Genomic DNA, 27,246 nt, shown 5'->3' with positions numbered 1-27,246 from the left:
GGCCCTCCCTCATCTAGACCCTGCCTTCAGTGGCCCCCAGGTAAATTGAGTTTGAGACCCCTGCTTCACGCCAACCAGAGGTGGTTTAACCTCAACAACTCAAGCGTAATATGCTCTTCCAACTTGGAGCTGCAAGCCGTAGGCATCCGCCCATACCACCTCCCAAGTTCTCTCATCGCCGTGTGTGTTTACATTCCCTCAAGAGCGACGCAGAGGCAGCATGCGACTCCATCTACAACAGCCCTACAAACCAGAAGCACTTCTTATCATATCTGGAGATTTCAATCATGTTACTTTGGACTCCTCACTTGCAAATCTTCACTAATAAATACTTTGCCCCACCAGGAATAACATAACATTCTTTCTGCTCTATGTCAATGTGAAGAAGGCATCCTCAGCCACCCCATTCCCCCCCATGGTAAATCTGATCACAGTTTGGTTCTCCCACATCCCGCATACACAAAAAGGCAAACCGCAACAGTTCAGCAACAGTGGTCTACAGTGGCGGAAAGACAGAAAGACAGATTTGCTACCACAGATTGGAATCTGCTGGCAGGATCACATGGGGATGGCAAAGAGGGGGCTGTGGGGAGAATGACACTCTACATAAATATCTGTGTGGACATGGGGGTTTCTGTCCGGTGAGTAAAGTGCTTTGCCAACATCAAACCCTGCCTCACCAGTGAGGTACAGTAAAGGCTGTCCTCAACAGGAAATAGCAAGCAAAGACAAAAACTTGAAAGAGGTGCAGAAAGAAGTTAAGAGTGTGTTAAGGGAGTCCAAGATAGCGTGCAGCGAAAAGTTGGAAGGAATCTTGATGAAAAAGGATAAACGAGAGGTCTGGAATGGGATGAGAGCAATCATCGGCTTCTTCAACAGAGTTCATAGCGTTCCTCCTCTGTCCTGTACATCAGAACCCCCCCCCCATCTAAAACCTGGTTCCTCCCTCCCGGCCCCCATCCTTCCCTATGGACCAGATGAAAAGAGAACTGCGAAGACTCCATCCTAGCAAGGCTTCTGGTCCTCATAAGCTGTCCCCAAAGTTGTTGAAGACCTCGGCTGAACTGAGAGCTCCAACACAGCAGGTTTACAATCTCAGTGTTCATTCAGGAAAAATTCCCTCACTATGGAAAACATCTTGTTTAATTCCGTGTTCTCAAGAGGTGCCATGTAAATGACCCAGGTGATTTTAAGCCAGTTGCTCTGACCTCCAACATAATGAAACCTTTGAACGGCTGGTTCTGCAGGTTATGCAACCACAGGCGCAGAATCAGATGGACCTTCTGCAGTTTGCATTCAAAAGGAGGGTGGGACTGAGGATGGTGTGCTCTACCTTCTCCACTGACATGGCTGTTGACCCCCACCTTATTAGCTGGATCATGGACTAGCTAACTGACAGACCTCAATTTGTAAAGTTGGGGAGAACAGTGTCCTTAGTGGTTACCAGCCACACCGGTGCTCCACAGGGAACTGTTCTCTCACCTCTCCTTTTCCCTCCCTACACATCTGATTCCTGCTACAACTCTGATACATGTCACATGACATGACAGAGCAATGGTGGCATGCATTAAAGTGGGGGTATAGGAGTCTGGTAAAGACCTTCATAGAGTGATCCCAAAAGAACAATAAAAATGAAGGAAATAGTCCTGGACTTTCTACAAGGAGCTCCATCCTTCCAGCCTGTCTGCATCTATGGAGTGGAGGTGGAGATGGTCTCCACATACAAATACCGGGGTCTTAAAAGTTTCAGGATATCTCTCAGTCCGGAGAAGGTTAGTGCTCTGTCACGTGTGTCAGTGTGCTCGTCGGGGTCCCACCTTTAACCCTGGAGATGTCAACCTTCAGCTGGCTCAGCTTTTCGCAGGTCTTCTCAATGCATTCATGGACAGACTGCATGATCTCCTTGGGGTCCTCCTCCACCCATCTGATTTAGAAAAACATGAACAGAAACATTTGCTTTTTACTCCAAAAAGCCCATTTTGGTGGAGAATAAGCCTGGTTTAGACCAGACTCCTAGTCAGGACCCCTGCACTCGAAGCATTAGAAGGCCTTGTCATTTTTTGCAAAATAAAAATGTCTTTTTAAAGGTGTTTTTGATCCGATCTACTGATCCGATCTACTGCAGACTAGAACATGAGTTTAAAAGTCTTCCTTGTATCCAGGATTTACATTCTAAATGGAGTCTGTGGAGAGACTATCAGCAAGTATTACACTGTAAAAGAGATTAGAAGTACTCTATGGTTGAACACACTCCGGCTAAAACGGACGAATTTCTGGAGAAAAAAGAAAAGTTCTTCATGGAGGACTTTTCTTAGGACCAAGAATGTACAAAATGACGTAAAGACCCTTCAATCCTCATCAAACTGTGGTGTCTTCATCCTTTAAGGTGGACTCACCCTTCTTTGGGGAAGCTTTGTCTGATCTCGACTTGATGCTGACTGATCACTTCAGCCGTTTTAGCATTGAACACCTGTAAAAAATAAAATAAAATAAAAACTGGGCAAGGCCAAACAGATGAATTACAAACCTCTTTTGTATGACGACATCGTGTATGTTCACCTTTCGGCATCTCTGTTAAGGGGGTGTGGCCACAGCAGATCCTGTTTTGGCTCCTTTCCTTTATTTTTGGTCCAAAATTCATTTTTTCATTTTCATTTTAGTGAGTTTTTGAGGATGTGGCATCAGTTAAGTTATTGCTGAGACGCGTGGTGAGAAAGAAAAATTCTGAAAACAATTTGGTCCCTCTGGTCCAGAAAACAAATAAATAAAGCAAAAACTACCCTGAAAAAAACAGTGAAACCATACAAAAGGTGAACCGCGACCCAACAAGGGAACACTGTATTTCATTCTGGATTTGGTGCACTTGGGAATTAGCAATAAATAGTATTTGTTGAACTGTTACTATTCTATAAAAAAGCTGTTTCACACAGGAAGTTGTGCTGTAGTACGGAAAATTTAAGGATGAAGAGAAAGTTCTCCGGCTGTGCTGTGATCAGGTACACAGGTTCTCCTTCTACAGGTGTGCGACGTATTTTAAAAAACGTATTTTAAACATATTTTAAAAAACATGCAGGAAAGGGTTTTTACAACAGTTCACCGGAAAGAGAAGAAAATTGGACAGAGGCATTTGGCTGGAATTTGTTTTTTGTTGGAATCTGTTCCTGCTGAGAGTCGTCCATCCTCCACCTATCAACAGATTCCTCAAAGCTCCTGCTGTGGCGTTCAGGATTTCCAAAGTTCAATAAAACTTTGTGGAGAATTATTGACATCAATTAAGAGAGAACTGGACTGAGTGAGTGTGACATCACCCATTCAAAACGTCTTACTTCCGGTGTTCTGACAAACCATCTTCATCTCTATTTAGATGTTTTTCACAGTTTAAAAAAAAGACTGAATTCACTTCTACAGTTTCAGGTTCATTGTGGAAATATTGTGAGACATGAAGGTTGTAATAATTATGGATATGACGCAGTGTCACCAAAGTTTTAAAGGTAAAATCTTAAAGCAAACTGGAAAGTTCAAAAGATTAAACAAAAAAAACGTTCTAGAAAGGTGTCAGACTTTTAGAGTTATGCAGAAATACTCAGTTTCAAAAACAATACACAGTAATACTAAACTATACTATACTATACTACGAAAATACTAGCTGGCATATTTGTACTCAGTGTGAGGCGTCTCACCAGAACCCGTGTGGAGCTCGTGCCCTGGTCCACAGCAGCGACCAAAGCCTCCATGCGCGCGCCTTCCTGTCAAACTCCAGAAGAAACAGGACCTCCAGTAGAAAGTCGTTTTTTCTCGGAGCACCTGCTCGCTCTCCTGTCCGACAGAGCTGGACTCTGGACGGACTCTGGACTGTGGGCCCTCCGAACCACGCTGGAATCTGCCCACGCGCGACACGATTGGCTGTTTCCTGACAGGCGTTTCACGAGCGTCCATTCAGGCTCCAGCCACGCGGAAAGACCTGCGAGCCTTTTTATTTAAAGAGCCAAAACGGCGGGAGTCAAAACAGTTCTTGGTAAAGACTAAACAGAGGCCAGCGGTGCTGACGTGTCCATCTCCTCATTATTGTCTCAACACTTTACTTTTGTTCAAAAGAAGTTTCTATTTTCAACATTGTCAGATTTGGACAAATATGAGAAACCAAATTGAGCCACAGATTTTTCCCCACCTGACAATTTCTGAAGTAGTGAGGTTACCTTACTTGATCCTGTTCATTTACTTTTCACAGTAAGACTGCAACTGAAAAAAAAGTTGATTTTGCATTTAGGGGGCTGCACTGTGGTGTAGTGGTTAGCACTGAGTGAGAAGGCCCTGGTTTGACCCCCAGCAGGGTCCACTCTTTGTGGAGTTTGCATGTTCTCCTCATGCGTGTGTGGGTTTGGATGACCCCCCAACAAAAAGGCCAGAAAGAAACAAGACTTCCTGAAGTAAAACACAATATTTATGAGAAGCAATTCTGAAAAACTGTTCACTTTTTGATCTGAAATTGCCACAAACAATCAATGACAAGTAAAGCCACATAACCAAGATTGCTAACATGACTGTAGTATTACATGAAGTACATAAAAAACAATACACATCTGTTTGTTCTATTCCTACCAATTGACAATTGGACAAATCCTCTCTTGGCAAACAGCAGTAGAAAGTTTAATATGATCCAGCATCATGCTTAATGCCTATAAAGGTATTTTTAGTATTTAGCAGTGCTGATCTGATAGAGTAGTATATTGTATGCACTGCCAGAATTTGGGTAAACTGCTGCAAATATATCAAAGTACTTTGAAACTTGACTAACGGTAAATGTCAGTATTGCTGTGAACAATCTATACTTTCCTAATAATTGGTCTTGGTGGTGCTCAACGTTGGGAGAAAAGGTTCACCTAAATGGACACAGCTATTCTTCCCCATCCGTTCTACAACAAGGTGGCGTCCATTGTGGCGTGGCCCCAAAGCGAGGCCATGGCCTTGACTTCTGTGCATTTTAAAGGCCCTTCACCTTTGACCTCTCCCAGAATTCAATGCACCATACAGTGTTTATGAACTTGTCTACTCCAACCACGGCTTGACCTGACAGAGCCTGAGCTCACAATAGAGATAGAGATATTCTATCTTATAGATATTATTTTACTGACAAACAGTTCTTACACACGGTTTCATGGCGGCATTTTATGTCAGTGAAGTGAAGTAAGAGACATAAATCTGAGATTTAAGCTCTCATTTATTGATTTAAGTTGTAGGCTTTAATATAATATTCTGAGCAGACGAGTCTCAATGACGTCAGGTCTGCGAGCTGCCTTTACTTTGAAAAGACATTCCGGAAGCTTCAGTGGGGTGCGTGTGATTGCGTGAGCGTGTGGATGGAGCACTATGGGATGGAGCGGAGTGCTGCTTGGTCTCTCCGCATTTCATAACATGCGGGTCACATAAACCCCGGACGGGTCAGGACCAGGAACCGGAGCCGAACCCAACACAGGGTCGTCCTCTGCACAGCGACGGGACTTTTCCTCAGTGACACCGATTCTGCTGCCGGTGCGCGCGTGAGCGGAGGAAGCCTTTGGCGACGCGCGTCCTTCTTGTGCGGGTTTTTTTTGGAGGGGGGGGGGGGGGGGGGGCTGCCCTCGTGCGGGGTTTGTTGGGGGCTGACCTTGTGCGGGGTTGGGGGATAAACCCGCCCTTCTCCTTCACGGTGGTCCTTTGTGCCCGTAGATAATCCGGGGCATCAGAGCATCCTTCAGACGAGCTGCACGTGGGTCAACCTCTGGGTGTGGTGAACGTCTATGGGGGGGGGGCACGCGCGTGTGTGTCTGCAGGTGTGTTTGTGTGTTCATGCTGATGTCAAGAAGCCAGCTACTCTCATGCCAAAAAAAAAAAACCAAACGCTGTGCAATCAAATGAAATCAAATCCGATCAAGTCAGACATTATTTGTAAATTTCTATCATTCCAAAATAAAGTAAAGTGCTATAAGAGAAGGTCTGGGCTGCTCCCCCAGGAAGATTTTGATTATTAGTGCCGTCTATTTGCATTTTCCAGCCATGTGAGACATTATTCCATCTGATTTAAAGCAGGATTTAGTTCAGGAGGAGCCCCCGAAGGACCGTTGACGGGGAAGTCCACTTCCTTGTTTTTCTGTTTTCTTTAGAACAGCAGCACAACACTATGCTGAAAAAGCCCCTCTGTGCCCCCCATGGGAGCTGTGTCAGTCATCTGTAGTGTTAACCAGCTGATGAGAAGGAAAACTCTTTCCTTATATTATTTAAGAAAATGAAAAAGCCTAAAAGTGCTTCATAAATGGTTCAAAGACGTCTTTAAGGTCGACAAACTATAAACTCAAATGATAGCCTTCTGAGAAAACAAGGTCAGATTGACGGAAAATGGCGTTTTTTTTTCCTGATTCTGCCTCCGGGTGATCAAGGTTTACATGAAACCACAACAGCCTGAAAACCTAATATTAGTTTGGATTCTACCCATAATGTCAGTGACAGTAAAGATGCAGACATCTATGCTGGCCTTCTGACAGTCTCAGCAACACTTGTATTCAACTGGATGTGGTGAGTCCAGCAGGTTCATCCTCCAGCTCTGTCTGCATCCGGTTTAAAATCCTCACATTCCCGCTGAAGACAAACAATTACTATATGGCAAGGAGCCTTCTAACCTTTACTTTCCAAACATAAAGAACTACTCGCGACTGGCCGGTGGTGATTTTAGACACGGATTGATTACTGGATGGTACTAAAGCAAACTTTGTTGGTCATCAATAATTAGCTGCCAACTACTTTACGTGAAGAAGGTGAATTTGTTTTGGGTGCTGCCTACATTTGAGGCTCCAGACATTTTGGGTTTAAACACCACAGTAGTATTTTATGGTTAGCTGGGCTCTATGACTATACATGTAGAGGATTAGCTCAACCGTTACCTTGGGTCTTTGGTTAAACAGCGCCGGTCACTACAGTACATTTACTGACTTTGGGTCAGACAGTATCGATACGTGTCTTGGTTTGATTTAGCGGCACTGACTACAATAGCCTTACTGAATGTATTTATTTTTAGTTTTGGAAATTCACTTAAAGCTTTTGGTGAAGTCATGGAAAAGCATTGCTAAAACAGCGCATGAACCCCCCCAATGCCACTTGTCAGGCTACCTCTGGTGAGCACATGGACAGCTGTGCGGCCCCTCCATAGATATGCCCCCCCAAACCGCTACCGACCCACCGCCAAACCGGTGGTGCTGGACGATGTTGCAGCAGCAGAACCTTCTCCACGGCGTCTCCAGACTCTGTCACGTCCGTCACACGTGCTCAGTGTGAAGCCGCTTTTGTGAAGGGCTCCAACCGCCAGTGGCGATTGCGTGCATATGTATTTATGTTCTGAAGTATTTTACATATTACGTATATATGTTTTCGAAAATAAATTGTTAGCCTTCATCTTGATATTTGTTCATGGTTTCTTTACGTTTTACTGGTCAGAACCATGCCCCTGAAACCGTGACACCGTGATCCGAACAGTAAGTTTTGAGATGCGTTGCACCGCTAGTCTTAATTGTCCGGCGCGTTTGTTTCCAAAAAGCTTTGACACTTCGCCTCACGCTAAAAGGAGCTTTTGAAAAGAAATCAGAAATCCAATCATCCAAATCGGGACGTCTGTATCATTTTTCACAGAGCTCAGGCTCCACGTGTCTCGTGGATTGTTGGTGTCTCCAGCCTGCAGGAAGAGTCTGCTCTCCCATCCTCAACGTGGAAAAAGTTTGGTCAATCAAATTTACAGACCAGACTTTTCATCATCTAAACCCAGTAGCCTGTTTCCACTCAGTTTAAGCTAAGATGGTTCACCAAACATTCCCAGATGTGTCTTTTCTACACCCCCCAGGGATAAAAAGCGTAATCAATCTGTTGTGTTTCTGTTTCAGAGTGCTGAGGGATGGAGATTGTCTATTATCTCTAAGGTCTGACCCAGGATCCAAAATGGCCTCCCCAGCACTAACCGCATGTGTTTGCATCCTGCTGCTGCCTACAGTTAGAGGTCAGTATGGAGGCTTTACTGATAACACCTCCATTTCACCTTCACTTTGATTTACCTATAGCTGTTTTAGAAAGTGTGTCCATCGTGCTGAACCATCTTTATCCCCATCTTTTGTCTAAAAATTTTGTGACTTTAGTCGGAGTTTGCAGTTCTGCTTTCGTTTGTGCTTGCAGGTTTGCGGTCACAGGACAGAGAGGACAGACTCTGTGCCTTCAGCCACTATCCTCACAGGGTGGAGTCTACCTCCACCGATGGGATGGCAAGAGGGGGGAAAGAGAATGGCACCATCCACTGCAGCCGTGGTTCGAGCTGCTATGGATTATGGGAAAAAAGAGCAGATGGAGAAATGCTGCTCTTGAAGCAAGGTGCAGAGCACCGTTGACTCGTTTTGTCACTAGTTCTCCCATGCTTAGCTTCTTTTAAAGCACAATTTCAAGTTTTTATCACATGAAAACATATTTATATAAAAGAAATGCTGATCTTTTATCCCATGTTTTGTCTTTGATGGCTTTTTTTTTGTTTTCATCCAGGTTGTTGGACATTTGTTGGTAACCGGCAGGAGTGTCATGACGACGGCTGCTTTTTGGCAACAGCAATATCTTCTCAAATGCAGAAAGCCAACTATCATTTCTGCTGCTGCAACCAGGACCTCTGCAACACCGACTACACTAAGGCCCCGCCCACCACCACCTCACCTGGCCTTAAGCCAATCAAGAGAGACCACGGCAATCAGACTGGTTAGGAGTCAGGCAGTTCTGTCTCGATAAAATACCCGTTACTGAAAGTCGTCCAGTTAATGGAATCAGCAACAGATCCACAAATCAGATTTTAGAGGAACTCTGAATAATTGCTACAAACAAAGAGAATTATTCTACAAATTTAGTTTACATCCGTTTTTTCTAGCCTGATCCTCAGACAACACTTTCTTGGATTTTCACATATTCTTTGCTGTAGTTAAAAACTAAAAACTGTCAGGCTTTTGCTGATCTTATGGATGTGCTGAACCAGGTCAGGGCTCTGCAAGCTTTGGCACTAAAAGAGCAGTTTGGACCAGGTCCTTACTGGGTCAAAACCAACGAAAGCCAGAAAGTCCCACTTCTCCATTTAGAAAAATCCCAAACGCTATCTGATCGTGGCCATTAAGCCATTAAAACATTTGCTGTTTAAATATTTAAAATTATTGAATCAAGGATTTTAATTTGTCTGCAGCACGTACAAGTTCCTTTCAAAATAAAAGACACCCTGTGTCAAGTAGGATGCTCCTGCTGCAGCAGATTTACTTAAATTAAAAATGCAAAAAGTCAAACCTGGTATTTTCTATCATCACGACTTTGGTGCAGCGTCATCTTCTTATTCTCATATGTAAACATGAAAACATTTTGAGAATCACCAAGTAGAATTAGTGTAGATTTTGTTCAGATTTAGTCTGTAAATGCATATATATATATATATATATATACTCATAGGAACTTTGCCTCAAGTTCAACAACAAAGAAACATTGTTGTGCAGAAGAAGGTGAGAATATGTGCTTTATACTTATTCTAACAATTACCACTCTGCCCCTAAATAACATCTTTTACCATCATTTTGCTTGGTCATATAAAATAATAAAAATGTAAACAAAAATGACAAAACCTCATTAATTAACCAGAACTACAAACCCAGTATTCATTTAAATCACTAAAGCCAAGGAGCCACAGTGGATGAATGAAAAAGCCGCATGTTCACTGTCTGAGGATGGTCTAAAAGTGGGATAAATGCAGACCTGAAGTCTCTGCTTCCACAGAGAAAACCTCAGCCTGCAGCATCTTTCTATGGCTTTCACATTCCCTTCTATTCAGAAGCCCAAGAGTTTCTCCATAACTGCTCTGAACTTGTTGATCATCCCACAGATCACCAGTTCACATCAAAGGAGTCAACCCTCATCACCGTGGGAACTGTTGCCACGGCTACCATCGTCCTCGTGGCTCTACTGCTGGGGTACCGCATGATGAAAAGTAAACACACGTCACCTTTCTCATTAAAATGAAGAAATACTAACATTCAAAAGACTGAAAGTATGAAGTAGTTACTGTGCAGCTTTTATAGTTACAGCCTATCGCCATCCGCTGACAGCTGTGTCTGTGATCTCAGGGAACCAGAAGAACCGTCCGTCTGCTGCAGGGGTGATGAAAGCAGCCAACACTGAGGCTACCATGGATGTGGACGGCTTGAAACTGCTGGACGTGCGTGCTCACACACACACACAGACACACACGAACGCACACAGACGCATGCACGCACAAACACACACACATACACACACACACACCCACACACACACGCACAAACATACACGCACACACAGACACACGCACCCACACAGACACACACACACACACGCACGCACAAACGCACACACACTACTCCCCCCCACACACGCACACACACACACACACCCACACACACACACAAGCAACAAACACACACACGCGCACACACACACACACGCACACGGACATGCACCCACACATGCACGCACACACAGACACACGCACCCACACAGACACGCACACACACAGACACGCACACACACACACACACGCACCCACACAGACACGCACACACACACGCACGAACACAGACGCATGCACGCACACACACCCACACACACAGACACATGCACGCACCCCCCCCACACACGCACCCTCACACACAGGCACACACACACACACCCTCACACACATGCGCACCCTCACACACACCCCACACACACAGACAGACACACCCACGCACGCACACACACGCACACACCCCCCACACACACACACACAGACACACGCACGCACAAACACACACACACACACGCACCCCCCCCCCCCCCCCACACACACACACACACGCACAAACATACACGCACACACAGACACACGCACCCACACAGACACGCACACACACACACGCACGAACACAGACGCATGCACGCACACACACCCACACATACAGACGCATGCACGCACACACACCCACACATACAGACACATGCACGCACCCTCACACACACACGCACCCCCCCCACACACGCACCCCCCCCACACACGCACCCTCACACACACACACAAACATACACGCACACACAGACACACGCACCCACACAGACACACACACACACACGCACGCACAAACGCACACACACTACTCCCCCCCACACACGCACACACACACACACACCCACACACACACACAAGCAACAAACACACACACACACACACGCACACGGACATGCACCCACACATGCACGCACACACACGCACACACCCCACACACACACACACACAGACACACGCACGCACAAACACACACACACGCACCCCCCCCCACACACACACGCACACACACACGCACGAACACAGACACATGCACGCACCCCCCCCCACACACGCACCCTCACATGCACAGGCACACACACACACACCCTCACACACATGCGCACCCTCACACACACCCCACACACACAGACAGACACACCCACGCACGCACACACCCCACACACACACACACACAGACACACGCACGCACAAACACACACACACGCACCCCCCCCCCACACACACACGCACACACACACGCACAAACGCACAAACATACACACACACACACGCACCCACACAGACACGCACACACACACACGCACGAACACAGACGCATGCACGCACACACACCCACACATACAGACACATGCACGCACCCTCACACACACGCACCCCCCCCACACACGCACCCTCACACACACACGCACCCTCACACCCACGCGCACACACACACACACACACCCTCACACACACACCCCCACACACACACAGACACACGCACGCACGCACACAAAGTCTGTTTATAAAAAGTAACAATATAACAATAATAATATAACATAATAATATTTATCAGAGAATCTTATTATAAGAACAGACTTGAAACAAACGTGAGACTAATCTGTCAGAGAGCTCTTTTCATTCCTCTTTTTAATAAAGTAGAATACTGCAAAAATAAAGACTCAGCAATAGTCTGAGCCAGACTGGTGATTTGTCCAGGGTGAACCCTGCCTTTGCCCAACAGTAGCTGGGATGGGCTCCAGCAACCCCATGACCCTTTGGCCTTGTCCCTGAGGTCCTCAAACCAAAAGCCATATATATATGTATTGTACAAAGTGATTTTTCTGGATTATTTTGAACATTCTGTCTCTCACAGCTGAAATGTTCCAATGATGAACATTACAGACCTCTATGGTGTTTTTAAGAGGGCCAACCTTCTGAACCTGTTGCTGTAAAACCTTTTTTTGACACACCGTATGTCATGAACATCCTCTGCTTTATGGATGTCAACGGTCTCTGAACAGCTGCCACTTATGAAGATGATGTCTGCTTGCAGTTGACAAAAGATAACTCAGAGGCCACCAAACTGATTCCAAAAGAGGTTCAACCCTTTTCCCGCTTGCCTCTTTGACCCTCCTGCGCAATTATATTTAGTGAATCCATTTTTTTCTTCAGGTTGAGAAGAACCTGAGGGAAATGTCTGATGATTACCTGACGGAGTTTAAACCGTTTGATTCCCAGCTGCAAGCAACAAACTGTGAAAGACTGCAAAGCACTGAGGTAGTATTTTACTTTCGTTGCCTCTGCCGCATTTGCTATAAATGCATTAACCAGATCTTCATCGTTCAGGTCACCAGTTTAGAAACAACGATGAAGAGTCAGCAGGGCAGTGCTGGATCGACAGATAGCTGTCTCTTTTCCACCATCCACCCCCCCCAGACTCTGCCTCAGAGGCCCACCAGTCTTTACCTGCCCCCTAACAAGAAGAGCCCCGCTGCCTCATCTCGACCTAAGCTTGGAAAGTTGAAGTTTCTCCATGAACAGGTACAGCTGGGTTTCACTGGGCTAGCATCAAAAGCAGAGCTAGTGACAGGCTGTTCCAAAGGTCATCTGGGGTCGGGTTACCTTCCAGTACAATGACGGCTTGTACATCACAGAAATGTTATATTTGAACTGATAAAAGGGTTTAATATCAATCATTCTAACAATTTGACTGAATCAAACATTTGGCAGGAACTCTGATCTCTATCTAGCTTCCAAGATGGTCAGTCTATGCTTCTTCCTGGCTTTTGGAACAACAATGAAGAAATCTGTTTTTATTATAAGCCATATGATCATCGTGTCTCCATCAGGATTTGTCAAACATCATCCTAATATCAAATATGTTATGGTTTAATCTGAGGCTGGCTTTTCATCCCAGAAAATAGGTTAGTCCGATTTACCTTTGGACTAATGCAGGTTTTCCTTTCGCTTAGGTGGAAACGGGTGTTGCAACGATGAACACGGTATCAGAAGTTTCTGTTATGGCTGGGCCACACCTGGTAACCACGGTTACCAACGACGCCATCATGAGGAGCAGCTCTGTCAACGGGAAGGGAGGCAACTCTGTTTGTAGAAGCACAGGCGAAAGTGTCCCAACCCTGGTAGCAAAGTCTGTGATTGGAAGAGGAAGAATCAACCCTGCAGGACCTCAGGATAAGGAGGAGGAGGAGGAGGTGAAGCTGGAAATTGGGATGCAAGGAGAAGAGAGCCACCCGATTCTGCTCAACGGTGGTCCTGAAGAACATGAACCTCTGCTGAGGAGCGAGCAGCTTCCTGCAGAGACTGAACTCCATCCTCTCCCTCAAAACCAAGCTGGGAACATCTCGACAGGAATGGCCTCCAATTCCAACAACAACAACAACAGGCCAGCATCACAAATGGATCCAGGAGGAAGAGTTGGTGTTTTGACAGCGGATTCAGAACAAGCAGCTCAGACTTTGACTGGATGCCCTGCCTCAGTCTCTCAGCGGGAACGTGAAGTCCTGTGTTCTGGTTTGAAGAGTCAAGTTTTCTACAATGGTACACTAACAGTTCAGGTTCCTCTCACCATCTCCAATAAGGCTGCCGGGTCAGGTAAAGGCCCTCATCAGAAAACTGCAGAAAATGGTTCAGCTTTGGATTTGACACGAAGAGATCAGCTGCTTAGGTCAGCTGTCGTCATCCGTTCATGTGACCCAAAAAATCAACTTGGCGTTTCAGAAAAAGCTCTGGAGAAAAACGTTCCAGCGGCGCTAAAAGCCCAACTCTCACAGGAACAAGATCCACCATCCAAAGCTTCACATCCAGACGCTCAAACACCTTCATCTTTAAAACCTCCAGTTCTGGAAGATCCCTCGACCTACAGAGAAGCTTCACCTTTGACCCCAGAAACGGCAATATCTGCCAGTCTTGATAAAGGTTCAAATTTACAACATGAAGATCTACCGATTCCAACAGGACAACCAAAAGCACCTGATTCCATGCAGTTCCAAGTGCAGCATACCAAAGCCAGGAGGCGGCCCTGCTCCTTAGAGTTGTCTTCATCCTGCAGCTCCTCAGGTAGAATCAATGTTCCTGTTTTATCTACAAAAGTAGGATCGAATAAAGGTTTTGTCTGAGTGCAGGTTGCTACTGCTAAAGGTGGCCGATAGATCTCTGCAATAGTAAGAAAGTGCAGCTTTTCATTTGATAAACATCCAAATAATTTGTGAAGATTCACATTGAGAAGCGCAAGTTTAAATTATAAGTAATTGATTTATAATCATAGGATCATTTAACTCCAGTGACTCTGGTTCCCACCTTTTAAACTCGGTTGTAATTTTCATTGGAGAGGGAACAAGATTCCTTTCTTCATAGTCTCTTTTCAGGCTCTGCATTGTGAGCTAAACGAGATGATTTCAAGCGTTTGGATTGAAAAACAACAGCATGCCCACTAATGTCACCATATTTCATTTTTCCAGGTTATGTTTCCATGTCCAGTGATGGCAGCTTAAGTGCCACAGGAGAGAAAATAAAACAGCGCGTAAAGACTCCGTACACCCTGAAGAAATGGTGCACAACCTCATGGGTTGTGTCTGCGGACACCTCTCCTAGTTCAGACATTGAATGCAACACCAGAGCCAGTGGCACCTGTCAAGATGCCTCTGGTGTTCGGAGAGGAGGTGTTGGGATTCACAAAATGAACCCGTTTAAATCCAGCACGACTGCCTTTGTGGTTGGAGCGGCAGACATTGCAACAAAGACCTCTGAGCATGAACGGTCTGCCCTATCTCATTTTTGAGATTCACCATCTCAGTTTGACTTCATCTTCTTTTTTCTTCTGTAGTTGGAATTGTGAACCACAGTTTGTTACTTGATGTGTTTTCAGCACCGTAGGGGACAGACATGAACCAACCCAAGTCTGTAGTACAGCTAGGACCATAGGCTATGTCCCCCAATGGATTTATACACAGAGTATAACTCAGTAGAAGAAAGTGAACAACCAGATAATTATTAATTATAATGAATAACCAGATCAATATTACCTCAACAGGAATAGGGTTCTTATGTCCTATCAGCCACTTCTGGCTCCTAAGGTTATAAATGCCAAGGCTCAAGCTCTCCCTGACAGGATCCATAAGCCACTGGGCAAAAGGTGGGGCCTTAGTAACGCTTGTGGTAGGTGAGAGATGCAGAGTTCTTAGTCTCTTAATCTCAGTGTCATTGTTTTCTTTGTGTTTTTGGGGAGAAGAAGCAAGAGGGAACTCTTGGTAACAGGCTGGCCTGATTGGACAGAAATCCTGTTCAGAGGATGTGACTTACAGAAACAAACGACTCCTCCAGACGGAGGAAACGGAACAGAAGGGAGCATGGCGGCAGGGGTGAAAGGTGTTCAGTTCCACAAAAAGTACTTTCAACTGCTAGCAAGCTGGTTGGCTTTAAGATGGCTGATTGGAGAATGAAGACTCCGCCCACACTGAACCAAGACTCCAAAAACCTGATAAAAACATAGAAGTGGAAATTGAAGTTCAGTCTCTGCACCAAGCATGTGAGACGACAGTAAAACCTCTTTTCCATCATCTCCTTGGTGAGGGGGGAAGAGAGCCCCCCACCCCCCGTCCGGGTGCCACACCAGTGCATCCCAGCCCTGGTTTTTGGGGAACTCTGTGCTAAACTTTTTCCATGTTGACCTGATTCAGCTGCTCATCAGGCTCTGCAGACGGATGATGATGATAGTCTTTGAGCAGAGAAGAGCAGAATAAATGCAGCACCGTGTTCCACAGAGGACCAGGGCTTGGAAACACGGTGCTGTTTACGTTCAATTTATGGTACTTATTCAGACATAACGGCATTTTTTGACACACATTTGTGGCGTAATGAAACAACGTCACAACTGTTCCGCATTAGGACGGCACTTGTGGTTGTATTTTTTTTCAACATGCTTCAATGTTCCAGGAGGCAAAAATAATGCTGTTTTTTACCCTCATCTTGGGACAACATAACGTGTGTAAACTATGTGCCCCGTTTGAAACCTATTTAACCTGCATTTTGAAGGCCATTCTGCGTTTTTTACTTAGCGTTTTTATGACATATTTTGCCTGGCATACCCCCAGTGACGCACACGGATAATTAAACTGGGTGTGAACAAGGCGGATACATGGAGGAGAGAAGAAGGGCCAATGCCTAGCTTTCACTAAAGGGGAGAAGGACGAGCAATCTGCTTCTGAAACACACAAAACCCAGGTTGTGTCTGAATTCCTTACTTACTCACCATACAATGTTGTGATTACATTTTGTGCGGCCGTCCAAATCTACATTTTTTCCCAGAAGTCTGTGGGAAATTACAAGTGTGCACTGGTGCTGACTAGACTAAATATAGATTATATTGCATTCCATTTGAACAGTTTTTATGAAGAAAATGTATTTTATTTTTTTACAAACCATTTAAGTATTCCTCTTCAGAACACAGTGGATTCATAAATAGTCTTTGTAAAGTGATCATATTCAGTAGGTTTAGGCAGGGGGGGGGGTCACAGGTCTTTTTTTGTCCCAGTCTTGTGTGTGAAAGGCTGCCTGAAATGTAATTTACCAATAGCATCTAACAATTATTAATCATTTAGTAGATCAAAATGATCATTTTAAAAAATAGGATGATCCCATGGCAAGGAAAGACACCATCTACTCCAGGAAGAGGTCTGAGCGGGTGTGGAGGGGGAGGGAGTGAGCAGGGCGAGGGGCTTTGTTTAGAGTAGCACATTTTCTGATAAACAAGAAAGCCAGTTACTTTTGTGCAAATCATTAATTAGAATATGTAAAAAACAATTACAATTGATATGTGAGCAATCAATTCATAGTGCAAAAAATAACTACTGCTAATTATCATTATCTTTACTATTACTATACTAGTCTGTGGTTTGCTTTTTGGGATATTTGCAGTAAAGAGGTCCTGTGTAACCCTTTTTACCACTTAGACTCCATAAAAAAGCCTCATCCTCTAAAGGGTTGGTGATCCCTGGTTTATCCTGGTGGTAAATGTGACATCCTTTTTGTTAACACAAGCATGGTAAAACCGTGAAAACAGAAACTGACAGAGCTCAGGAACCTAGTGCTGAAATCATGCTTTATTAAATCAATAATGCATAAAGCCCAGGGAGGACAAAATATAGTTTTACATCATGAGATAGGTTGAATAAATGAGCAGGGTAAAACATAACTGCTTTTCTTCTCACAAGAGATGGACTCAGTGATGTAGATGAGGAAAACCCTGATTAATGAGACAATAAAAGAACTACTAGCTACAGACACTCACACGCAAACACTCAAAATTATTATGTAGGTATCCTGCGAAAGACAGCGCTGCTTCTGCACAGAAGTGTTGCTTTTGACTTGCTGTTCAGTGTTGTCTTTGAACAGAAACAGCCCCTTTCATGAAGATGATCCAAATACAGAGTGCAGGCCGCTCGCACTCTGGGAAGGTCATCGATTCATGCTTTCATGACTGTCAGTCTGAGCAAAAGGCCATTTCGTGCTGCCTACATGAGGGTAATGCACGCAGCACTCGGGGTCTTTTACTCATGGTACTATCGGCAAGAAACCGTAACATCACAAATACATGTCATAAATGATCATTTTGTCCTTGTGCTTTTGGTTTACAACATCAACAGGGAGCCTCTCTACCTGTTGAGGCAATCTTAAAACTTCAACTTATCGTTGAGGCACAGAGTTTAGTTTCTAAGTTTAGCAGGGTATTCGTTCCTTGTGGAACTTTCTCCTGTTAAACCCCATTTAGGTTTCATTAAATTTCAGATAATATTTTTGTCATCAAAAACAATGCATACATTTTCCATAACCGGTCAATTCGGCTATATACATTATGTACATGTCACAAAAAGGAGGTTCAAACATCCTAAGTCATGGTAATCCAATATGGCACATTTCACAACTTTAGTACCTTGTTTGGCATAAATTAATGTCAGGTTCGATATAAAAATAGTTCATATTTACACAAACAGCAGTCCAGATTTTTATTAAGTAAATCTAGTGCTCTTGTTTCACTTAATAAAAAGTATCTATTAAGGGAAACTGGATATAAATCATTTGTTTTCAGTTATTTTTTACATCGACCGAATTTGAAAGGCGTCAGACTTTGAGCAAAATTTGTTGGAGAATCTGCTGCCGTCTGCTCCAGCATCTTCCCCCTTCACTGCAGAACCTGCCAGCGCTGGAGACTTCCCTGCCAGGGCGCTCGCACGCTGTGGAAGAGCATCCGTCTTTGCAGGAGTGCCTGTTGGAAAAAGAACAAGGTGTATAATAAACATTTGCAATATTGCTGTTTTGTTGAATTTGCAGGTTTTTTTTCTATGCAGACCAAAAATAAAGCTTTTGTCAAAAGCTGGCTGCTACTCTGATCTGGCGGATCAAAAGTCAAGTTAAGTCAGCATGCTTAAATGACACATATGGCACATTTTTAGTAAAGTCGGACATTAGGGTAATGAGTACACATCAAATATTGAAAAAGTTGGCTAAATCTGACAAAACTCAGTTTCATTTTCTAACTTTAACATTTGGTGTCCCAAATTGATGATTTGATGACTTACTGGAAACATCGAGGTATAAAGTTGCAGAGCACTGTCCAAACTTATTCTTGGCTTGTATTGTGTATTTTCCATGGTTTGCAGACTTGGCTTCACATATCTTTAGAGTATACATATTCCTTGACTGGCCCAGTATAATATTTGACATGATAGATATCTGCAAAGAAAGATAGAAGAGTTGATTCACTTTTAGGTTCCTTAAATGAAGATGAACTACTGCTTGTTAAATTGTGTATGTACTGGCAAGAAAAAAAAAGATTAATTAAAAATACTTACGTTTTTGTTGTCCTTCAACCACTCCACTCGGGATGAAGGATCTCCTCCAATTAGACAGGTGAATTTAACATTTTGTCCCTCATTGACATTTTGGGACCTTGGCTGTACTAAAAAGTAGGGGGCTAAAATGAGGCCTTCCACTGATTGATCTTGACATGTGATGATCTCTTGTCTCACCTCTGAAGGAGTTGGGGATTTAGGAGTGGGAGATTTTGGCGTGGGAGACTTTGGTGTTGGTGATTTTGGGGAGACTGGAGACCTTATTTGCTGGGGTGACTTAACTCTTTGGGGGGATTTGATCGGTTCAGGGGATTTGGAAAGAGGGGATTTAGCCTCTGGAGAAGTGATTCTAGGGGAGGAAGCCACTTTCTCCTTTGACTCAGACTTGTTTATTGTAAGAGTAAAATAGGCTTCTTGTTTACCGCCAGGATTTTCTACAAGCAACGTGTAGTTACCTTCATCTGACATCTCAACAGCAGAAATCTCAAAAATGGAATTGTACTGTGAAGATACAATGTGGTGACGGAAAGAGGGGCCAACAGTTACACCTTCACGCAACCAGGTGATAGAGGGGGACGGCTCACCATCAACATCGCACTCAAATCTGGCAGTGTCACCTTCATTCACAATCAAGGATTGTGGCTTGGTCACGATTGTGGCAGGAACACTTCGTGTCTCCCTGTGATCTTCAGCGATGGTTGTGGTAGTTTCTTTTACACTTTCAGTTTCTTTCAGAGATACTTTAGAAGATTGTTCATGATAAATCTCTGTTTCTGACAATTTTTGCAGAAATCCAGATGGAGGCTCTTCGTCTCTCTGGAGGGAAGAGAAAGTAGCAAATTCTTCTCCTGTTACATCCAATGTAGCATAGTCAGAAATCTCTCCTTTGGTGTTCTTGCAAACCACACGGTAGGTCCCTGAATCCTCAGTTACACAGCTGTTGATCTGGAGAGTCAAAACACCACTTATGTTTGTCACTTGATGTTTGCTACTTTGGTGAATCTCTTTTCCATTATGGAACCACTTGACCTCTGGTTCAGGCTTGGCTTGGATGTTTAGAGAAAACCTTGTGTTGGAACCATATGGTACACGATGAGATCGCATCCTGATAGTAATACGAGGGGCATGGTCAAGGCTGAAGGGAGTTTGTGTCACCACTTCAACCTTTTCCACAGATCTTCTCTCTGATCTGAGAGCCTGCTTTCTTTCCTCATACCTGGACAAAAAGTCCACTTTGGGCAGAGTAACATCTGTTTTGGAAGCCTTCTCTCTGCTAGATGATCTTTTGGTGTCTGATTCCAGTGAAGATTCCTTTTTGATTGGTTTAAGAAGATATTCTGAAGTAACAGTTGTCAAATGTTCTGACTCAGAGGCCTCAGAAAATGATGACATTTTTACAGCCATTTCCTTTTTGGAGCTTTGTGTCCTCTCTTCAAATTCCATGCGTCTGAGTTGACTCTTGTAAGACGAGATTCTCTGAGTGGTTGTGTGTGGGCGCAGAAGCTCCAAGTCCTCTTTCTCTTCATATACCCTTTGCTTTTGTCTTGGCGGCTTGTGGGTTGCTTTGTCATGACGCTGACGGAGATCAACAAAGCTAGGACCAGCTTCATATTTGGATGGAATTCTGTAAGAATCATAGCTTTTGACCTCCTCTTCCTCTTCATCATCATGATAGATTCTTCTGGGAGATGAGGCACGTAAAGCTGATAGCTCAAAGCGAACTGGGCTGAGGCTTGGGGGAGAAGCAGAGTAGCCGAGCTCCAGTTCCTCTTCAAGACGTAGCCTCTCTTCCTCTGTTCTTTTCATTGTCAGATACTCGTCAGCAGGCAGCAGCAGCTCCTCGTCTGAGAGGTCACCCAAAGATCTTCTTCTGATTCTGCGGTAGGCTTCAGTCTCGGGCGAAGAAGCATGATGCCTTGCAGGTCTCACAGTCTCCAAGTCATCTAGAGCCATAGCATCAAAGCGCCACTTAGGCTTATACTGCTCCTTGACTCTCATGGGCACTTCGTAGAACTGCTCCCACCTGGACAGGCGAATGCGTTTCATTCTCTTTTGACTAATTTTCTCCATTGGCTCAGGGAACTCATACTGATCTCGTAGCGTCTTGTACCATTTCATGTCAGAGAGTGGCTTAAAGTATTTTATTTCCACATCCTCCTCGAGAACAGCTGGGTTAATGACACGAGGTGTAGGTACGACATAAGGCATACGGAGCCTTTTCTCATCTGCCCGCTTTTTCCTTTCTTCTTGCTCTTTCTTGATCTCTGCTTCTGTCTTCTCACCCTTCTTAGTGGCAACAGCAGGTTTGAACATAGTAGCTGCCTCCCTGACAGCTTGTACTGCAGCAGGTGGTAAAGGTGAGACAACAGTGCCTGCCAATATTTGAGACAGTCTGACTTTCTTATCCAATTCCTCTTTCCCAGCTATTTGTTTTGCTTCTTTTTCGCTAACTTCATATTCTTTTTTAACATGAGTTGAGCGTTCTACTTTGAGTGATGCTTGACAACTCGCAGAACCGGCAGAGTTTGTGGCAGTAACTCTGTACACTCCAGAGTCTTCAGGTAAAGTGTCTCTCACATGAAGGATGTAGTAGTCCAGGCCTTCATGGACAACCTCAATTGATGGTCCAAAGGCCAAAGGTGTGCCATCCTTCTCCCACTTTAGTGCCGGGTGGCCAGAAACTCTAATCTCAAAGCGAACATTCTGGCCCTCTCTACACTCAACATTTGCAAGCAGTCGTTTAAACATTGGCCTTAAGGTTAGGTCTGCTGGTTTAGGTCGTGGTACAACAGTTAGGCGAGCCTTGCAGCTGTCATCACCATATCTGTTACGGGCCACAACACTGTATTCAGCATCATCTTCCATATCCACACGGCGGATTATTAACTGGTATAAACCCTTTTCATTGATGAAGGTATATTTTCTGTCGTCTTGTCCAGGTATCAGCTTTTGTCCAGATTTGTGCCAAATAACACGAGGCTCTGGGTGAACAGTGATAGTAACACCAAAGCGTACGTCCTCACCGATATAGGCTGTGTGGTTAACTAAAGGAAGGGTGAACTCTGGGGGCTTCTGAAGCATTCTGGCAGTGTCAACTCTGCGCTTTGTTCTCCTTACCACACGGGTGGTGAAGAAATCATGGTAAGATCTTACACCACTGATAAACAGCTCAGCATAGGCACTGTCTTCACCATACTCATTCACAACTTTGCACCTGTAAGTGCCATCATGTGCTCTTGTAACGTTAAGGATGTTGATGACAGCTAAACCATCCTCATATTCAATTTCATACTTGTCTCCACCTTCAAGTTGCCTAACACCACAGAACCATGTCACCTCAGTGCTACTATCATAGTTATCAATGTGGCAGATGAACTTCACACTATCCCCTTCGTTTACAACTGCATGGCCTATCTGACCGGCAATAGGACCATGTTCAAATGGAGCAATTTTAACTTTGGAAACAAAGACGCCACGCTGAGACCTGATGGATCCACCACTGGCCACACGTGCAGCCGGGACAACTGTTTGCCACTCTTTTCTTAACATTGTCTGGTAGTATCTTTTGTGCCTGTTGGTTGGAATTACTCTGGCACTGATCTCCTCTGTGGGCTTTGTGAGCCAAGGATGTTTCATGGCCTCAGCAGCCGTCATACGATGTTTACGTTCCTTCGTCATCAAGCGATCTGTGAAATCTAATGCTTCTACACTAACTTGTTTGAAGGATTCATCGTCATAGCTGTAGGTTGCACCAGAGATGTTATCAATCATTTGTTGGTTGGTTTCAGCTGTGAATGGATTAAGGCCACTTAGGAGTACGTAGGCAAGAACACCGACTGACCACATGTCAGTGACTGTGCTAACCATATCACACTGGTGGATCTCAGGTGCAGCGTATTCAGCAGTGGTATACTGAATCTTTATTTGGTCTCCTGGAGTCAGATGTCTGGACTGTCCCAACTCAATAATCTTTACATTGGAGCTAGTTCTAGTTGTGTACACAATGTTCTCAGGTCTTATATCAAAGTGCCCATAGCTCTGACCATGAAGAAACTCCAGGGCTGAACAGATCTGTCTGATGTAATTAACAATTTCCCGTTCATTAAGCTCAAATTCTGCTGTACTGAGCCGTTCAAAGATGTCACAACCAGACATGAAGTCAAAGATCATTACCAGTTCTTCTGGACTTTCAAAACTGTCATGAAGTAGAAGGAAGTTAGTATGTTTTGCTAGATTTAGGGTAGCAATTTCCTTCTTGATTATCGCCTGATCAGCCCCTCTCACTTTAACAAATTTAGCCATGTAGGTCTTTTCAGAGCTTATGTTGACACAGCGGTGGACAATGCCAAATTGACCTCTTCCCAGTTCCTCTGCAATAGCATATTTGTTGTGCAAATTCTTGGAATCTGAGTGTTGAACTTTGCCTTTGGGGACATGCCCAGTATCATCAACCTCCCTGTCATAAAGGAGAACTTTGGATTTGTCTTCCTTTGTCATGACAGGCCCACTTGTCTCAGATGGGGCACTCTGTCCAAACTTATTTTCAGCAATGACTCTGAACTGATAGCTTGTTCCTCCAAATAAGTTGGTTACAGTATAGTGGGTGTCACGGGATTGGGCAACTCGCTGCCATCTCTCAGCTGTAGTGGGGCATTTCTCTATAATATAGCTTGCAACCTTACTGCCGCCATCATTTGCTGGGGTCATCCAGTTCAATGTGACAGAATCTTTGGAGATATCACTGGCTTTAATGCCACGTGGTGGATCAGGCACATCAGCAACGTCCAGTTCAACAGTTTGCTGGTCAATTCCAAATCTGTTCTTGGCACAGACAATATAGAAACCTGCATCCTTCTTTTCTACGCCATTAGGGAAGATTAATGCAGTAAAGGATCTGGTGACAATAACTTGGTAGTGGCCATTGCTGTCAAGTAGATCTTGTCCCTTCTGCCAAGTAATGACAGGATCTGGTTTACCACTGAAAGGAACCTTGATATTCACCACCTCCCCACGCAAGGCTGGAATGGCTTCTTTGTCTTTAAGGTTCTTTGGCAAGTTGATTTTGGCTGGGACTGCAAGGGAAACAAATGATTTGTTAGGAGGTTGTTTTCACTTCAAATATCAAAACTTTTATTTTTTAGAAATAAAATGGTCTAATAATAATAATAATAATAATAATTTAGGTGTTTAAATCTAGCTTCTGTCAACTTACCTTCAACATCCAGAGAGACTGTTGCACAAATAGAGCCTCCCTGGTTTGTGGCTCTGATCTGGTAAACTGTGGAGTCCTCCTCATCAGCTTCAGTGATGACCAGCTGATGGTATCCTCCCTTAAATTCCTGGATTTTGATTTTCTTTCCATCAGACTGGATCTCTTTTCCTCTTCTAAACCACTTTATTACAGGCTTTGGCTGCCCCACAATCTTGCAAACAAGGGTAGCGTTGCTCTTGTACTTAACGCTCATGTTTCTTAGCTCCTCTTTGAAGGCAGGTGCACGGATATCAATTGCTGTGGCTGGAATGATAGGAGGGGTCTCTTCACTGTAGTCACTTTGTCCTCCAAGGTTCTCACACTTTACACGGAAGACATACATGATGCCCTCAATTAGGTGCTTGACTGAATATACGGTTTGTTTGATCTCATCTGTTGTCACCAAAGTCCACTCAGTCCATTCTTTCTTATCCTTCTTGTGTTTCTTCTCAAGGCAATAGCTCTTGATTTTGGATCCTCCATCACTAAGTGGAGGTTTCCAGGAAACTACACACGAGTCTTTGGTGATTCCAGAGACAACTGGTGACAAAGGTGGTGAAGGCTTTTCTGTGGACATAAAACATAATAATGTTAGCATTTTTGCTCAATAAACTATAGTAATGACTCTCACACTGCATCTGTAAAATGCACATTTCTAATCAACCCTTAAACCCACCTAACTGACTCTTGATCAGGATGGGGTTAGTGAGCTCTAGTGGCTCACTGTTACCATAGCGATTTTGGGCATAAACACGGAAGAAGTATCCAGCACTGTCAACAAGGTTAGGCACTCTGCAATTTGTGCCATTAATGGACGAAGACACCAGCTCCCACTCTGTGCCTTCCTTGTCTTCACGCTTTTCCACTATATAATTGGTAATGAGACAGCCGCCATCATCCTTGGGGGGCTTCCAACTGATAATGACAGAATTCTTCAGGAGCGCATCAAGGACAATAGGACCCTGAGGCACATCAGGTTTGTCTGGGAAAAGTACAAGATGGTAATATTCACAGACATTATGATTTGACTCTTTCAAATACTCATCTTAATGTTGTGAAAATGAATGTATACAACATACCATAGATCTCAACATTGAAAGCAGTGTCAGCCCGGCCAAAGTGGTTGTGTAATCTTATCCTGTACTTTCCTCCATGGACTCTACGCTGGACATTCTTGATGACCAGGTGTGTATAATACTCTGTAGTCTCAATGCTGATGTCATCAGTGTTCTCGAGTGTCTTTGCTCCATGCAGCCACATTATTTTAGGTTCTGGACGTCCAATATAAACTGCATGGACTCTCAGAGTTGTTCCAAGTCCAGCATAATAGGTTTCCTTTAGAGGGTAATCTGGGTGAAAGGATGAAGCTGCCTCCAACACAAGAACTCCTTTTGTTTCTGCTTCACCTGCATCATTAATAGCCTTGCAGGTGTATTCTCCCTCATCCTCCTGTTGGTCTGTCATAATAGACAGAGAGTGGTTACGTCCATCAGAGCTCATCTCATATTTGCGGGAAGCAATAATTTCCCTGCCTGCATGATACCACTTAATCTCAGGAACAGGACGGCCAATAATCTGACATTTCATGACAGCAGGCTGGCCAAGTTTAGCAGTCACTTCATCCATTTCTTTTCTCAGGCTTGGTTTATTTTCAACTGCAAAGGAAAAAAAAGATTTATAATAATTAATGACAGAAAAATGTTTGCAATGTGTTAGTTACTCTTTGCAAGTTGAGTAAATGTCTACATTTCTGGACTAATTGTACTCACCAGTCAGTTTTGTTTTAATGCATGTGGCTGTCCTTCGAGGTCTGCTTATTCCTGTCTCGTTCTCAGCAAACACTCTAAACTCATATTCCGTTGCCTCGGCCAGTCCTGTCATGGTAAATTCCTTTTCTTTCAGCCTCTGCTTGTTGCATTTCTTCCATGAGCTCTCAATGGACTTTCTGCATTCCACCCAGTAGCCCAAGACCTCTTTTCCACCATCACACTCGGGAGCTTGCCAGCGGATAGTAATAAAGTTGTTACTTATGTTCACTGTGTCAATCTCGCCAGGTTGGCTGGGCTTGTCTAAAGTATAAGAAAAGAAGCAAAGCAAACAAAGTAAAATTAATACTTACATATGGGACAACTGAGGAACAGAGGTAGAGCAGTCGACCTTTCATCTAAAGACCACCTTGCTGGCCTATGTGTGGAAGTGTCCTTGGGGAAGACTCTGAACCCCACATTACAACTTGTTCGCGCTACTGTATTGCATCATTATTCAAAAATTACTTTTCATCAAGTCAAAACATTATGACTACCACTACCAGATTTATTAAGTTTTATTAAGTTTTGCATATCAGCAAAGTTTTATGTGAAATTTAACTGTAGATCAGTGCCAGTCCCATAGATGGGAATGTATGTATTTGGGTGTAAATCACAGCTTGAAATTTTAGTAAAATGACTCTCACCAAATGGATCTTTACATGTGACAACGTCAGATTCAACTCCAGCTTCACTCTCTCCAATATCATTAACAGCAACAATGCGGAACTGGTAGGATGTATCCGGAGTTAATCCATGAAGAGTAAACATGGTTGAGGTGATCTTGGCTTGATGGCGGGACCATGTCTCCACTGTTGTCTCTTTGTACTCGACATAATAGCCTGTGATAGCAGAACCACCATCGTCCTTTGGCCTGGACCAGGCTAGTGCCACTGAGCTCTTGGTAACATCCATGATCTCTGGTGGGGTACTTGAGAGCTCAGGAGGACCTAG

General features: G+C 44.1%; 3 protein-coding genes across 9 annotated transcripts in view; 1 reads left to right on the top strand and 2 right to left on the bottom strand.

Moving 5' to 3' along the window:
• LOC101157895 (glycerol kinase-like) overlaps nt 1-3,935 on the bottom strand; it is a 33,976-nt gene extending 30,041 nt beyond the window's left edge. For 5 of the 6 annotated variants that reach the window (XR_013652507.1, XR_013652508.1, XM_078939068.1 and 2 more), the window contains exons 1-3: nt 3,681-3,934; nt 2,397-2,470; nt 1,818-1,924 (exon numbers count right to left, since the gene is read on the bottom strand). Coding sequence is in view for 4 of the 6 variants with exons in the window: in XM_078939068.1 (XP_078795194.1) it covers nt 1,818-1,924; nt 2,397-2,470; nt 3,681-3,734 (235 nt within the window). In the remaining 2 variants the exon portion in view is untranslated. Of the gene's footprint in view, nt 1-1,817; nt 1,925-2,396; nt 2,471-3,680 lie in introns of all 6 variants that reach the window. The other variant, XM_011489177.4, reaches the window with a different exon arrangement.
• Nucleotides 3,936-5,352: 1,417 nt separating this feature from the next.
• Nucleotides 5,353-18,448, top strand: LOC105357487 (uncharacterized). 2 transcript variants are annotated; one of them, XM_023950737.2, is made up of 10 exons: nt 5,353-5,529; nt 7,905-8,017; nt 8,191-8,382; nt 8,548-8,754; nt 9,911-10,015; nt 10,152-10,243; nt 12,542-12,646; nt 12,806-12,910; nt 13,342-14,446; nt 14,848-18,448. In XM_023950737.2, the coding sequence occupies exons 2-10, from the start codon at nt 7,960-7,962 to the stop codon at nt 15,165-15,167; spliced, it is 2,289 nt and encodes a 762-aa protein (XP_023806505.2). In that variant the 5' UTR covers nt 5,353-5,529; nt 7,905-7,959; the 3' UTR covers nt 15,168-18,448. The 2 variants fall into 2 exon arrangements, with proteins under 2 accessions (XP_023806505.2, XP_023806506.1); XM_023950738.2 differs by having other exon boundaries at nt 12,716-12,910.
• The window catches only part of LOC101159719 (titin), a 171,804-nt gene continuing 162,027 nt past the window's right edge, over nt 17,470-27,246 (bottom strand). Inside the window, exons 212-219 of the mRNA XM_078939058.1 lie at nt 26,940-27,242; nt 26,257-26,556; nt 25,567-26,142; nt 25,164-25,469; nt 24,449-25,054; nt 19,237-24,308; nt 18,964-19,117; nt 17,470-18,650 (exon numbers count right to left, since the gene is read on the bottom strand). Coding sequence (XP_078795184.1) covers nt 18,481-18,650; nt 18,964-19,117; nt 19,237-24,308; nt 24,449-25,054; nt 25,164-25,469; nt 25,567-26,142; nt 26,257-26,556; nt 26,940-27,242 — 7,487 coding nt within the window. The 3' untranslated portion in view covers nt 17,470-18,480. The remainder of the gene's footprint in view (nt 18,651-18,963; nt 19,118-19,236; nt 24,309-24,448; nt 25,055-25,163; nt 25,470-25,566; nt 26,143-26,256; nt 26,557-26,939; nt 27,243-27,246) is intronic.

Source organism: Oryzias latipes, chromosome 21 (genome assembly GCF_053564925.1).
Source record: "Oryzias latipes strain Hd-rR chromosome 21, Olatipes_Hd-rR_3.1".
NCBI lineage: Eukaryota > Metazoa > Chordata > Actinopteri > Beloniformes > Adrianichthyidae > Oryzias > Oryzias latipes.
This window is presented reverse-complemented; position numbering and strand designations above follow the sequence as displayed.